Source organism: Mastacembelus armatus, chromosome 7, assembly GCF_900324485.2.
Source record: "Mastacembelus armatus chromosome 7, fMasArm1.2, whole genome shotgun sequence".
Classification (NCBI taxonomy): domain Eukaryota; kingdom Metazoa; phylum Chordata; class Actinopteri; order Synbranchiformes; family Mastacembelidae; genus Mastacembelus; species Mastacembelus armatus.
The window spans coordinates 9,549,924-9,565,216 of NC_046639.1; the positions used below are offsets into that span (position 1 = coordinate 9,549,924).

Sequence of the window (15,293 nt, forward strand, 5' to 3'; positions counted from 1 at the left end):
ATGAACTGCTTTTAGAAACTGTACAAAGATTATTCAAATAAAGAGGACCACTAAACTTTATGTTTGATTCGATGTGCCCACCTGAGGGTTAGTAATTTGGTCTGTATCCTCCTGCTCCTGGCTAGAGAAGGGCTTCAAAACCAAATATTTTCAGCTCATCCATTACTAAAACAGATTGAGGATTGTGCTCTATATTATATAGATTAACTCTATATGGGGCCTTTAACCCTACCTACCAGTATATGAGTTATAATTAGTATAAAGATTTTCAGTGAGAAAAACGTATGAACCATTTAAGAGCAGTGCCCTGAATGCCTACAGTTTGCTCCAAACTATATGATCAACAGTATCAAAAGCTGCTGTGAGGTCCAACATTACCAATAACAGACGTGTGAGCATCAACAGATAACAATATATCACAGTAAACGCTTAACAATGCAGACTCAGTGCTATGACGGGTTCTGAAACCAGATTGGAATTTTTCAAAGATGTGGTTATCTTTGAGAAAATTTAGTTCAGTTTTTTTATATAGTGTCAAATCACAATACAATCATCTCAAGGCACTTTACATAGAAACCAAACAAATCCCTTATGAACAAGCAAATGGTGACTGTGGAGGAAAAACTCCCTTTAACAGAAGAAACCTCCAGCAGAACCGAGCTTAGGTCGACTGGTTGGGGTGAGTGGATAGAGGAGAGAGAAAAGAACAGCAACAATAAACAACAAATAAACAATGTGCAGGTTGATAACTGCACATCATCAATATACAGCTCCTGGACCAGGGATACTGCAGAATGTACAGACCTAGCCTAAATTTGACCTAGAATAATTAAAAGGAGATTGTGAATTTGATCTTTTACAAAAAAAACTTTTAAGACACTAACAAGAAAGTTTTAGCACAAGTGTACTTTGAGAAAAATTGAAGGCACCTGAAGGCAATTAAAGGCAATGTTTTTTTTGTGATGAATAATCTGTTTAAAATTTGACTTTGATTTGTAATCTCTGCATGCTGATATACCATGGTGAAATGAATTATAATGTGCTTTGAAAGATTTCTGGCAATAACTTGGTTTATTTGATTAATATTTGCTTTGATTAATGGGTTAAAACATGGAAAGACACTGTGGCTCATTAAATAAAGATTTTATGGCCAAGAAATTACGATTAAATGTTAAATGTATAATTTGATTGCCAGATTCATGTGAAAGGTGAGGCAAACAACACTGTGGGTGGTCATTAGAAAACGTATCAATGCTTCTGAAGCCTTTGTGTGATGACATGGATTATTCATGAACTCTGCTAGGCATCCATACACATTTGAGAATGTGTTTCAACAGTCTGTCTGCTGCAGAGAGGCATGAGGGGAAAAAGCCTTAAAAGCAAGAGCTAAGCTCTACATTATTGCATAAAATTGCAGTTTCAAAAATGACATCAGCAATGAAAACAGCTTTGCTCACAGCAAGATTATCCCTGGGTGTGGTTAGTTTTGGCTGTTCAGAAGGAGATCACTTGAGGCTATAATAACACATGTCCACATGTTCAATAATATGGTATTGATTATTTAGCAAATTATGTTTCCATTCTGCATGAGGTGGAGCTTTTGACAGATATTTCCTCTCTGGAGTGTTTCTTCCGTCTTTTCCATGAAAAAGGAGATGTGAGAGTAAAAGCTGTGGGGGTGGAGAGGAGTACGAGAGCACGTGCCAGCCTTCCTCCCCTGAGCTTGGCCATGCAGGCTAATCCACCCAAGGCCAGAGAGAAACAGATCAAAGTTTTATATCTTGTTCTGCCATAGCTGCTATATTCCACACTCTGCCGTGTGTTTAGAGCTGTGATGTGTAACACTCCCCCCGATATCAAACGGAATCTGACTGAAGCAGCCTGTGAGCTTCTTCAGAATTGCTTGTCAGACAATCAAACCTTTGGAAATTCTCCTCCTCTCTCTTCATATGATGCTGCGCTTAGGTACCTTCGTGCTGTGAACTAAATACTAGCAAACTAGAATCATCATGCTACTGTACCCACAGTGTCAATGCTTTTTAGCAAGTGTTCTTTATGTGCACCATCTATGTTTGGTGTGTTAGCATGTTAACATTCAATAAATAGCACTAAACACAAAGTGCATCTTTATTTTGTTGTGTGAAATGTTTTAGATTATGTAACAGAATTTTTTTACACTTTAGTAAAACCATGAGGGCCCACTGTGCAGCAAGAAGCGGATCATAAAGCATAAAAATGAACACATCAAGGTGATGTTCAAGAGCCACTTACTGCCTGCTGACATTAACAAGGGAGAAGCTGGGAGCGGTGGATTTAAGGGCTGAGTCATTTCTCTGTGGGCCTCTGGGTGTAAATCACACTTCTTCAGTGGTGTGGGCTCCACATGCGGCTGGGTGCGGTTTTGGTGTTGGAGGTGTTGACAGTGGGTAGGTGGATTGGGGGTTTTGAGATGAGCCAGACAGCCATGTTCTCCTCGCTGTGAAGAGACTTTTTCTGTCACTTTGTTTTGACAGAGGTGAACTGCTCCCACGGTGGCGTCATAGGCATTTAAAGCACAACCAAAGTCTCGCCTGTTGCTGCTTGAACATGTCTGGCTATGGCTTTGCAAAAGTTCATCTGTCACTCACAGATTTACGGGTGTCATGTTTTATGAGAATATGGGAAATTACAAGCAGATTGTAGAACGGCTGTTTTCCAATGAGATAAATGACCTTACTTCAGTTTCTGTCAGTTGTACAACAACACATTACCACTAACACCTTCTCTTGCTTTTGTTTTTCAGGGCAAGTATTAATGAGGTGGAGACAGAGGTTGTGGAGATTGAGGCAAAACTAGATAAGGTAAGACATTTGATATTGTCCACACTTCAGCACATGTTAAGGAAAAAGTCAACAATTAATAATAAAACTGTAAACTATTGCTGTTTTATATATATTGAAATTTTAAGTTGGTCTTCACGCTACAACCCAGTCATTAATGTCTCAATGAGGTTTGTATTACCTCTCCAAAGCTGTACTTCTTGCTGGCATGTTGAATGTTCTGTAGAAGGGCAATGAAAATCGCTAATGGAGGCAGGAGATATTTTCTACCATTGTATGATCAAATGGTTGCAGGCGGTGTGGCTAAGCAGTAAAAATGCTGCTAGTTGAGAAATGCATGTTGACTCAACAATGGTACTCTCAGCAAAATCTCCAAGCAACCAAATAAGTGGACATTTTTAACACCTTTAACAAAATTAATTTCTTAACCTTTCTCTGTAATTCATGCCTTATGCCTTATTTTGTGTGTTTCCTTGTCGATCGTCCTGTAAAACACTGACTTCATTAGGATGCTGTGTGAGGCTGTTTCTGATGGTCGATTACTTTAATCAATTCGGCAGATATTACGTAATGTAGGACATTACATTTAACCATTCACAATATTCTCTAAGAGACTTTTGAGTTTGAAGTCAAGTGGATGACCATTTGACCAAGGATGAATGTGCATTTTTAATAAGTAATTAAGTTATTAGATTCTGCATTCTGTCAACCTTATTACTCAGAGAAATCTCTCAAAAACTGTGTATTAAACATTACAAATAACTAATTGCAAAGTGTATCTGCAGTTGAACACATCCACCCAAAAACTAAATATCCAATAGTTCTCAAAGAAATCATGTTAGTGGGGGATAAATATAATCCAGTAACTGCAGAAATGACTTTAATTCTAGCTCCTAATTGAACTCTTAGGGCATAAAATCCCCAGCTTAAGAAGCTCACCCTCTGACAAACATAACTGTCTTAGTAATATATTATTCAGGTCAACGTTTGAATTCCTCTTTGTATTACTTTTTGGCATTGACAGTAAAACCTCAACATTTATATTGAGTCGTGCCAAACTACGCTGCTGGTACATGCTTGTTTTCTGGCTCTGTGCACAGTCAGCTTCAGGCCAAGTGGAATCTACTTTTCTACATGGTGAATATAAATAGAATCACACATCAGTCTAAACTCAGTGCCTGTCTGGTTATTAAGCAGCCCTGAAAGCTAAAACTCCTGCTTTCATCACTTTCTAACATGATATAAAGCTTAAAGAGCAGTGCAACAATTATTTTGCTTTTTATTATTATTTATACATGGTTTTCCATAAAAAATGCTCCATAACATTTTTTCTTCAGAATGACATTTATTTTTATAAATGGTAGATGGCGCTTAGATCATAGCAGATGCTGATACTTACTGCCTAAATACGGCATTCATGGCAACCTGTTCCATGTTAATGTGACTACTGTACAAGCCTGATTTCTGTGTGTCAGTTTGTTGTGTAAAAAAATATTTCCAACAGTTATAAACACACACATTACCTTTTACAATCTTAACCACCACACTGATTGTAGGCAGAAAAGTGGTGAAACCACTTAGGATTATCAAGAACTCAGACCCCTTGAAAGACTTAAAATTAAGTGCATTATTTTCTATTTTCTGTCATGTTTATCTCCGTATTTGAGTGTTTGTTTTACAAACATGAGCTTGCCCATTATCCTCTGATGCTCAGTCCCAGCATGATATTACTCTCCAGTGTCTAACCCCCACAGTGGTAACATTACTAGCCTCAACTGCTTGCAGTTTGCGCTCAACTGCTTAGTCCAGTTCAGCCCAGATTCAGTGAATCATGATGTGGAAGCAGTGTGAGATAGCAGTTGTTGACTCACAATAGACTTCACCATTTAGTTTGTATGCAAACTGAACAAATATGATATACCATAACTTGTAAACTAGTGAGCTTTAGAATTTCTTTTTTGAAATTTAGGAGTCAGAGAGGCTATTTCTCCATGTTTACAGACCTAACTAAATTAATTATGTCTTGGCTCTAAAATTATGAATACTGCTCTTATGTGAGAATGTTATCGATCTCATCTAGCTCATGGGCAAAAAAGCAAATCATTTTATTTCCTAGCATATTTCCTTGAAAATGAAGGGGAAAGTAGCTGTGTTCCATGTATGGTTACCAGATGGAAAACAGCCTGGTGGCAGAACAGAGCAAAATATAAGAAGAAATTAATTTTCCTCTAATGAAAGCAGATGCTAAATAAAGCAGGCTTAATAACAGATATTATAAATTTTGTTGAGTAGCAGAGTAAATGTATATTGTGGTGTGTTCACTGTGTTGCAGTATGTGCAGAAGATACAAGTAATTCACAAAACATATCCTACTTGCAGATTAATCTGTGTCTGTTATCAGTTTTCCAGTCCCTCCCAGTTGGCATTAACATTAAAGGTAAATGTAAATAGGAAATATTCATTGAGCTCTTTAGTAGTTTAAGTCATACATTGAGACACATATTGCTCTCATTGTGTGATTTAGACTTAATGAGGAAATCGTTATCTTCTTTGTGTGTTAGTAGTAAACATATTCTGCCATAAATCTGCTCAGATATCATTAGAAAAAGATTCACTCTCACGCATTCAAATGTAATACTATCCACATCTGCACACTGGGCCTGACTAAACTCACTGATCATCTCAGGTAATGTTAAAATAACCTCTCCAGGAGTTATAAATCCAGTCCAAGTGGGACTAATATTGACTCTTAACAAATCTCAGAATCAGCCAGACCCCACAAGTTACTAAAACCCTGGCAACTCCAGCCCTAATATGATGTGTGTAGTGAAAGTGCCAAAATTTATACTGTATACTTTTATTTGTCTCTTCCGATTGTGTCTCTTCTGTGCACAGCTGGTGAAGCTATGCAGTGGGATGACTGAAGCAGGAAAGGCGTATGTCAGCGCCAACAAGCTCTTCGTCAGTGGGATCCGGGATCTGTCTCAGCAGTGCAAGAAGGATGAGATGATCTCGGTGAGGTTCAGATGAGCTGGGAACATGTCCAACCAACTTTCATCTAGCCTCATTATAGCCTTTAGTGTGGCTTTATTGTCATTCTTTGTTGTTTTTTTTTCTTTTTTGTCATGTCATGGAGGGGATTGTTACAGTAAGTCTCTTAGGGAATGGGGACTTTCCTCATCTTTGTTTGTTAGCCTTACAGCTCTTTATTGTATCTCTGTGTTTTCGCATGTAAATAAACCTGATTACTAACAGATTACTAAGTGAGGATCAGACTGGTTCTGGAAATTTACTTCTGGCTTGGATCCCAGCACCAGCATCTTGGACTGTTTTCATTACTGCTAACATTAAGTACTATTAAAAGCCTTCTTGGCTTGAACTGTATGACTAATTGTGAGTTTCATATTAAAGTCTTGTTCATATTTGTAGTTTCCATTGTAAAAAAAAGAACTGAATCAGCCATGCAATTACAGTTCCTTTTCCCATACAAGCTTCAAGGGGGAAAATCTTCTAGTGCAGAAAAGTACACCTCATGACATTAACCAGCTTTGACTTAATTTTAGCACTGTGGATCTTTTCATTTGCTTCCATTAACAGTTCAAATAAATGTTAGGTTTAACTTTTATTTGCCTTTTTTGTCCTTAAACACAAATACATCTGCAGCTATGAGTTTTCTATTGATATATTGTTTAGTTAAAGAATTTTTTGTGTTATTTTCTTTGCAGGAGTTTCTGGAAAAGTGTGGAGATAGCCTTCAGGAGATCATCAACTACCACATGGCAAGTCAGCCTGCTCTCCAGAGAGTCCCAATACGTCCACAGTAGCTTGAGACACACTAGTGTAATGATTTGCTCCCGTCTTGAAATGCCAACATTATTCAAAGGCCTCACTGGGGTCCTGTATTCCCTTTAGTATGCTACAGAGGCTGAGCTATATTTAAAATGATTCACCATGAAGCTGTAATTAGTGGCTTCATTCTTGATTTTACTAATGTTTTGTAGACTAGTTATAAAGCACTAAATACTACACATTTGATGTTTCCAGATTTTAAATTTGCTCTTAGATTTTGCTATAAAGATGCTAGATTAGGTTGGACTAAATAGATAACAGCCCCTTATTTGTATTGTGATGTAAATTGCAAATCAGCTACTCCTTTCACTCCACACACTGTCTCTATTGGTAGAGAGAGGTCAACTGTGTAAATGGAGGGTTAATGGCTCAGGTCACTCAGGCAGGTGTGAATTAGCTTTAGCTTTTGGGCAGTACTAAGCCTGTATAACGCTGATGTTGATAGCACGTAGTCATACAATAGTGTGCTCTTATATCAGTAAGAGCTGGTGGAGACCAATAGCAGAGCTGAAGGAAGACTGAACATTATATTGACAGTATATTCATTAGGTGACCAGAGCCCTGGCTATAAATTAAAGGTAATATTGCTAAATGTTTGCTGGATGGGCAAAAATTGTGTGCCTGTTTGTGTTAATTCTCTGGCTGGAGGCACCCTAACAAACCCGTTTAGAACCAATCTACAACTGTTATACTGCACTGTATCATATTAATAAATAAAAATATGAGATCAGCTAGCCATAAAATACAGTAGTAAGAATAATGAACCCATGATCGCAAAAAATTTTAAAAGAAGAAGTGGACAAAAATATACAGTGTACTGGTTATAATTATGTTGAAATTCAGCTTTTGTGAAGTTTGTATTTTTAATTGATTTTACAATGCCAGTGAGGTGTTGCTTCAATACAGTGGTCATTTTTGAGGCTGTGTATTGTGGTGTTTTGTATTAAGCCTTGTATTAACCTCTTTGCTTTGCCAGCCTTTGGTACACATATTCAAAAAAGGCATTGGTAGCATTGGTAGTTTTAGGATTGCAAGCTCCTTTTCTGGTGCCAGTGCCTGCTCGCTCCAATCAGAAACAAACTCTAGAATCGTCTGTCAGAGTTTGTGTCAGGCTGTCAAATTCCCTGTTTGTCTGGTTCAGGGTGTCACACTTCAGAAACTATAAAAAGAGGGTGGTTTGGCTTGGGATCAGCTGGCCTTTTCCACTGTAAGCTTAACTGTGTTTTCAGCCTCCTGTTTGTCCTCCCCCTCCCTCTAGTCCATTAGAGCCAAGAGTCTGTCCGGCCATTAGTATGATTGGCTCTCAAAGGTTTCCTTTGTTTCTTTGATGTGAAAACAGAACAGAGCAGAGGGGCATGTAAGAGTAGTGCAAGACTGAAGCAATAAGAGAGATACCCCTGAGATGAAAGATTTCACATAAATGATAACAATTACAACGTGTGACTTTAGCTCTGTAAGGGGGAGCCTGATGGTTCATTGATATTAAATAGTTTTACAGCGGGAGCAGTAACATTCTCATTTGACATCTTTCTACATGTTTGTATTTTAATCAGGAAAGACACATGCATTTAACTGTGTAGCCCACCTGTAGCTTGGGGACTCCAGCAGTGCTGCAATGAATAAGAAATGATGATGACTATATCTGCTACATGTGACAGATGCCCCACTGTGTGCATGCTTTGCTATGCAGCTGCCACTGTGCTTACCCTGCACAGCAGACACTAAAGAATTATTTAATGGTACCATACCAGTGGGACCTCAAGAGTGCCAACTGCCCTTGTCACAATGCATGCTTAGATGCCTAATAAAATCCATACAATAAACACAAACTGTCTCTACATGTAACCCTACACATGGATGTGTGAGCTGAGACAATAAAACACCCAAAGTCAAGAAAAGTATAAAAGAGTTTTGGCCCTTGCTTCCCTTCATTTCCTGATAGCTTGGCTCTCATGCCAGTCTGATACCACACAACAGAACAAACAGGCTCTGTTTGTATGAATGTCAAACGCAAGCCAAGTATAGCTCCTTTTACTTTTTAGCTCCAAACCTGTGAGTCTTTTCCCTTACAGAGATTTCACAACAGATTTTTCATTCTGGACAGAGGCATCAACAGAAATAAGGCCAACATTTTAAAAATCTCCCTATAATTCAAGAATGAAACTTCATATTGTATGAATGTTCAATAAATTATTGATTTACGTTACTCTCTGAACATGCAATAGAAATGAAGAGAGATGCAAAGGGAGACTAACATCTGAGATGCCAAATCCGAATGCACTGAAACACTGAAGGATGATACTAGAACTGTACATAGGGACTTATGGGAGTCATATGGAGAAAAACATGTATGGGTGGAAGGATTTAATTTATAATTACATATTATTTTAAAATACATTTTCAGATCTATTCACTGTGATTTTGTGTATTTTAAACTTGCTGAATACAATAAATGTCCTCCTGCAGTAGTCTGTACATAATAAATAAGCGAATTCCCACGTGCTTTGCCACCCCTAGTCTCTTGGATATATTTGGAAACTAGAAAACAAAGCAAGTCACAGTGTAAAGGCATTTTTTTGTCTATAACTGTAGTCCTTCCTATTTCTTACCAGCAGCATCTTTTCAGTGTGCTGTATCTCCAAAAGGAGCACAGTGCTCTGGCAGAGAAAAGAATACCCTGCCCAAACTGTTCGTACAGCACATATGTTTTACTTAGCTCAAGGTGCCAATACTAAAAGAAAATGTGGGGTCTAAATACTTTTTTTTAATTGATTGCTATTGATTGTAGAAGTCACATGGTCATAATTACAATAACCACAGATTTGCATTGTTACCTTCAGTTCTACTATTGATTCAAACTAAAGGTGTCACACTGAAATCTCTAATGTAGCAATCATTTTCAAAAGCCCTTGAGTACAATGACCAAAGCTACATAGTGGCAACAGCAGAAGACTGACTGTACTGACTGTTTTAGTGTGAAAATGAAACAAAGATGCTGGAAGATATAATTATGATTACTGCAGTGACTGGTCTAAAGGGCTGAGGTCATTAGATCAGTCTGTGTGCCAAATCTGCCAGGTTGCTTGCCGGTAATAGTAGCTAGCAAAAAAAAGTGAAAGTGTGTGTTGATCTTAGTTCGTAAGTTGTTCACCCATGTTTTTTCTTGTTGAATACCCTTCCCTCCATCACTTAGAAGGTATTGGATTTTTTAAATTTGAATTTAGTTCCTAGTGATGTATGTACGTAGTATTTTCAAAGATGAAAAATTGCAACAATGAAAAATAGCAGCAGATGAAAATAACATATTTTTTAAATGAATACATGAAACAAACATGAATACCATAATTCCATAGTTGTCCACATTGTTATTCTTCATTTGTTGTTTGATTGCCATTCTGTTAATAATGTCATCTTGCTATGCAATGGTCTACTGGCACCTGATGGGAGAATTAGCACCACCAGCTTCAGCTTCCAAAAGCCATTCCCAGAATGCTAAATTATTTGAGTAGCTTATTAAAATGCAGTATTTCCCCAGGCAAATTGTATACCTTTAGGTATTTGTTTATTGTGCCTTTGGTTCATATAATGGAGAAGCAACCTGTGGCATCTTAGCCCAATGAAAGCAGGGTGTCAGCTTGCCACAGAGCAGCTCAGGAATGTTCCAGCCTCCACAATTCCCAGAGCCAGGAAGTCTCACAGCAGCTTTCCTGCCATTACTTACACATACAATCATCATGGAACTGTGCTTGTTGACTCAACAACATTTAAAGACTGTGGTTTACATTGTGCCACTATGCACCTCAGTCTGCAAATGTAACCAACCTCTCCATCTGCAACCTAAACTTGAAAGTGTTTAGGCCACTGCACAGCACTGCCTTGCTGATTTTGTTTTGAGTCACTACAATACATGTTTTTGAGAGCCCTTAACTGCACAAGGTTGCAGGTCTCACTTGTGCTTTTCTAAGTGCTTGTTAAACTGCATCCAGGGAAACAATCAGACCCTGGTGATTTGCAGTTAAACAGAAGGGCCTTTGAACATGACACTTTGCAAGAAACTGTCAGAAAAGCAGCTTAAGTGACTAGGAATATTGCCTCGCCTGATAGTGTGTTGTTTGCGAGGTGGAAAATGCAACATTTGATGCAATACAGAGGAATGACTTTGTTAATCACATACAGTAAAGAGGATGGTTTAAACAGCAGAATTGGTGAACTTCTGTTCCACATTCACATACATTTAGATCTAGTGAGTTTATAGGGCTATAAAATGAAACCTAAAGCCACTATCAAAACAAAAACATCCCTCTCAGAGGTGGTGGCAGAAATATAACAAAACAGACCACTTCTATCTTGGCCAAAACTCTTGTCAAATTTAAGTCATGTGTACTTACTTTTATACTGGTTGGTGACTGCCTTTTTACAGTGGCAGCAATAGAAAAGTATGTTACTATTTCTCAGCATCTATATCCTTGAGTTAAAACAGTCATACCTTTAAAGGCATTCAACTCAAATTTTCTAATATAAACAGTTGTATAACTAATCCATCAGGCAAGAGGAGAATGCAAACCCTGTGAGTAATCCAGCTGCTCCATTGTGGTAATAGCACTTGGACTTTGACAGTTTGTCTCTGAGTGGGTTTGCACTCTGCATTGGATGCAGACTCTGCAGTGTAACATTGAACTAAAAGCCTCCTCCCCTCCTTCTCTGCCCGAGTGACCTATTTAGCAGCAGCAGCAACAGCAGGATGGCAGGAGCAATCAGAGCGGATGTGCTCAGAGGGTGGAAGAGAGGAGGAGGAATCTTGAATATCAAGCACCAAACTGAAGGCAGTGTGTTATTGTGTTAGAGCGGGAGTGTCTTGAGTCTGGGTGACATTCTTCTTCCATTCATTCCAACAGGCATTAAGACCTGATTTGCATTTCTTGCATCCACATAAAAGTTGTGCTTTGTCGCCCTCTGTAGGTTAAACATCCACTGTTTTCCCACCAAAAGTCTTGAAATGAAAAGGGGTAAAATGCATCACAGGGGTGCAGACAGCATGCATTAAATGTCTTTTGATTATTTTGATACTTCGATGTTGGGTTTAATTAACCCAGTAATTCATTGATGTTGTGTTGACACAAGCTGGTTTTATTATTTCAGTTTACCATTATGTGTAGACTGAAACTGGGACTGATAATCATTTCATTGTTGTTCTCCAAATATTTTCTTGAATAAGCTATAAATGTTTAAAATGTCAGAAGATTGTGAAAATGCCCATCACAGTTATTTCAAACCAAAACCCAGAGAGGTTATTTATCAAGAGACAGAGCAGCAAATCCTTACTTTAGAGCTACTGAAACTAGGACATGTATGGTATTTTGCTTAAAAGAATGAATAATCAATTCTTTGAAGAGTTGATCGTTCATTTTCTGACTGACTCATTGTTTCAGCTCTGGATTTGATAAATTGATGTGTGAACAAAATGCAGTGATCTATGAAACCATTTCTTCCTTGATTTAGCTATGACAATTCTGTACGTTTTCTTTGTTTCATCTGTTGCAGATATTGTTTGACCAGGCTCAGCGGTCTGTAAAGCAGCAGTTGCACAACTTTGTGAAAGAGTGAGTAAACCTGCTATTGTGAAGCATGTCTCAGTGCAGTATGTTTGCCAAATTTTACATGTATGAAAAGTCAGCACAGGTAGAAAGGCCAAATTCCACAACTTTTAAAGAGCAGACCTATCCAGCTTGTTACCCCTGAAAACCTTTTTGGTATTTTAAAATATTAAAGAGCACAATGTTTTGCAGTCCAGATATTTTGTCACAGACATAGCAAGAACAAAAAAGTAGGTAAAGTAGGTTACTGTAACCTCACACTGACCCTGTGATGACTATATGCAACTGTACTTCTCTCTCTTCCATTTAACTTTTGATCCTGTGTGAGGCTGCTGTAATGAATTCTGACTAATTTTTTGCTCATTGTTGACTGTCAGGGATGTTCGGAAGTTCAAGGAGACCAAGAAGCACTTTGATAAGGTGCGTGAGGATATGGAAATAGCACAGGTGAAGAATGCTCAGGCGCCGAGGAACAAACCTCATGAGGTTGAAGAAGCCACCAGTACACTAAGCATCACCCGCAAGTGCTTCCGGCACCTCGCGCTGGACTACGTACTGCAGGTCAGTAAAACAACTTTCTTCTAGCTGTAGTTGTTTACATTGAAGTTATTGCAATTTGAAATATTAAAAGATATTTTCATTATGTACATTTGAACTAAACTATACCAGAGACATAAACAGCTTTACAGCCTTGTAGAACAAAGCTATTTGTATTTTTGTTTGTTGTTGGAAGCTATTAGAAATGAATCATAGAAAAGAATACCATTGTTAAAAGTGGTTGTGTTTCCACTTGACTGAGTTGTGCCTCTGAAAAGAAGTGGTGTGTCCTATATGGGAAGTTGTGTCAATCAGACAATAGGCAAAAATCTGCTCGGAGTGCATCATCTTGTCATATATAGTTTGTTTACATTTCTATTAGACAGACAGGTCTCGCCTGTATAATGACAGTGATGTAGCCCTTTAGCCTGCAGTGATTTCTTTGTCCGCCTGGATGACACATTCTCCGCTCTGTTCATATGCAGCGTGGTTTTATTTTTCCCACATATTGTAACCTCCTATGGCCAGCAGGAACAAAGAGACTAATTCAGTGTGATCACTGTGATGTCTGTGCCCTCTTTCCATTCTTCATTATGTCTGCTGGAAGCCGTCTCTATGTGCTCTCAGACATGTGACCCTTTTAAGGGTCTCAAGTCAAAACAGGTTAAAATGTGGGGAGATGCACTATAAGTGACATTTCAAATGTAGCACAAAATGTCATTTAGGTTTACCTCAGTCAAGATGGAAAGACTTTAATTATTGAAATGCTTCTACTATACATAATGGGACATATTTGTCAGAGTTAAATCAAGCTTGATGGCATCGCAGTTAAAAAAAGGAAATTGTGTCCACCAGAGGGAGTTATCTCTATAGCCAGAATGTGTCAAATATAGTGTTGTGGATAACAACAAAATCATCTGATAATCATTAAACCATATTGTCTAATTTTACTTAGAAACACGTCTGTATTTTTTTTCTGCAGATCAATGTCCTCCAGGCAAAGAAGAAATTTGAAATCCTAGATGTTGTGAGTCAGTGCAAGTGCATAACACTTGCTATTAGTTTCTCTCCAACAATACCTTCATCTTAATAATATATTCCACATTCAAAATGAGCAATCTTAGTAGTTATAGCACTGCTTTAAATTAAGAAATAACTACTTCTGTTCCACCTAGATGCTGTCATTCATGCACGCCCAGTACTCACTGTTCCAGCAGGGCTACCACCTGCTGGATGAGCTCGACCCATACATGAAGAAATTGGCTGCTGAGGTGAGTGTCTCTATCTCCACTCAACCTGAGGTCTTCCAGTTGGGCTATGTCATTCCCCAGGCACCCTGCTTCAAATGGAATTGGTTTCATTCTCATTTGAACTATTGCATAATGTTTCCATTTCATTTCTACTTAATGATTCAAATGTTTGCTTTTTACCTTTGTTTTAGAAAGCTTACACTGTATCCCCTTTGCATGCCTCTATCCTCTTTACATGCTTCCTGCATCCTGTGACTCATATCAAGGCTTCATTGGAGCTATTTGGTTCACGTTATTTTTGGACCAACTTGTTTGTCACAGCAGGCTGACTGCTGCAGAAGAACTGAATCAATCCTTCACACTAAACACTGACATAACATGTCATCAGAGGCTTAGACTGTTTTTGTGAAAGGTGTTAAAGTCAGCTCTTGTGAATCACCTCACCTTGTACTACTGTCATACTGCATATTTGAATAATTTCACCATTAAATAAATTATTTCATTGTATGTATCTTTGGCTAAAAGTCTGAATTCCAGACTAAACCTGTCTTTGTTTTTCTATGTGTGAACTGACTTTCAGCTGGATCAGCTGGTCATTGATTCGGCCATGGAGAAAAGGGAAATGGAGCATAAACACGCAACCATTCAGCAGAGGGTAAGTTCATATACAAACATACATACATACACGCATGCATGCATGCACGCACACACACACACACACACACACACACACAAAATGCTGTAATATTAGTTTTTGTATCTGTGTCAGCCTCTAAATCAAAAGTCTGTTTAAAAAGCAAAATAATCATTGGTAATTGGTGAATCTATCCCTCCATTTTTATGATACCTATCAGATCATGTTAATATAAATAATTAGATTTTTAGGAATTCATGTCATAGACTTCTGGGAAGTACTGAAAAAACATGATTTTACTTGTTATCCATAATACTTTCATCCTTGAGCCAGAATGATTCTGAAACATTTTTTATTATATTGTGCTTAAAAAGTCTTTCATTTCAATTTGAGAACACTGATACAGTTTCAGTTCTATTCTGTCACAAAACTGACCATGAACTGACCAAAAAGTGAAGGAATCTTTTGAGAATTTACTGAAGAATTTCCTACATATCCACAATGTGACAAAATATGCTAAAGTGCATTTGTCATGTATTCATATCATCAGCACATACCTGACACTGAAAAACCTGGATTTAAATTCCAAACCCTATGGTGTTTGTTTTTG

General features: G+C 38.0%; 1 protein-coding gene across 3 annotated transcripts in view; it reads left to right on the forward strand.

Annotated features, from left to right (window-relative positions):
* LOC113145175 (arf-GAP with coiled-coil, ANK repeat and PH domain-containing protein 3-like) overlaps nt 1-15,293 on the forward strand; it is a 61,472-nt gene that overhangs the window by 23,122 nt on the left and 23,057 nt on the right. For 2 of the 3 annotated variants that reach the window (XM_026331603.1, XM_026331605.1), the window contains exons 2-9: nt 2,783-2,840; nt 5,715-5,834; nt 6,545-6,598; nt 12,210-12,268; nt 12,640-12,823; nt 13,782-13,826; nt 13,975-14,070; nt 14,630-14,704. In XM_026331603.1, coding sequence (XP_026187388.1) covers nt 2,783-2,840; nt 5,715-5,834; nt 6,545-6,598; nt 12,210-12,268; nt 12,640-12,823; nt 13,782-13,826; nt 13,975-14,070; nt 14,630-14,704 — 691 coding nt within the window. The remainder of the gene's footprint in view (nt 1-2,782; nt 2,841-5,714; nt 5,835-6,544; nt 6,599-12,209; nt 12,269-12,639; nt 12,824-13,781; nt 13,827-13,974; nt 14,071-14,629; nt 14,705-15,293) is intronic. The other variant, XM_026331606.1, reaches the window with a different exon arrangement.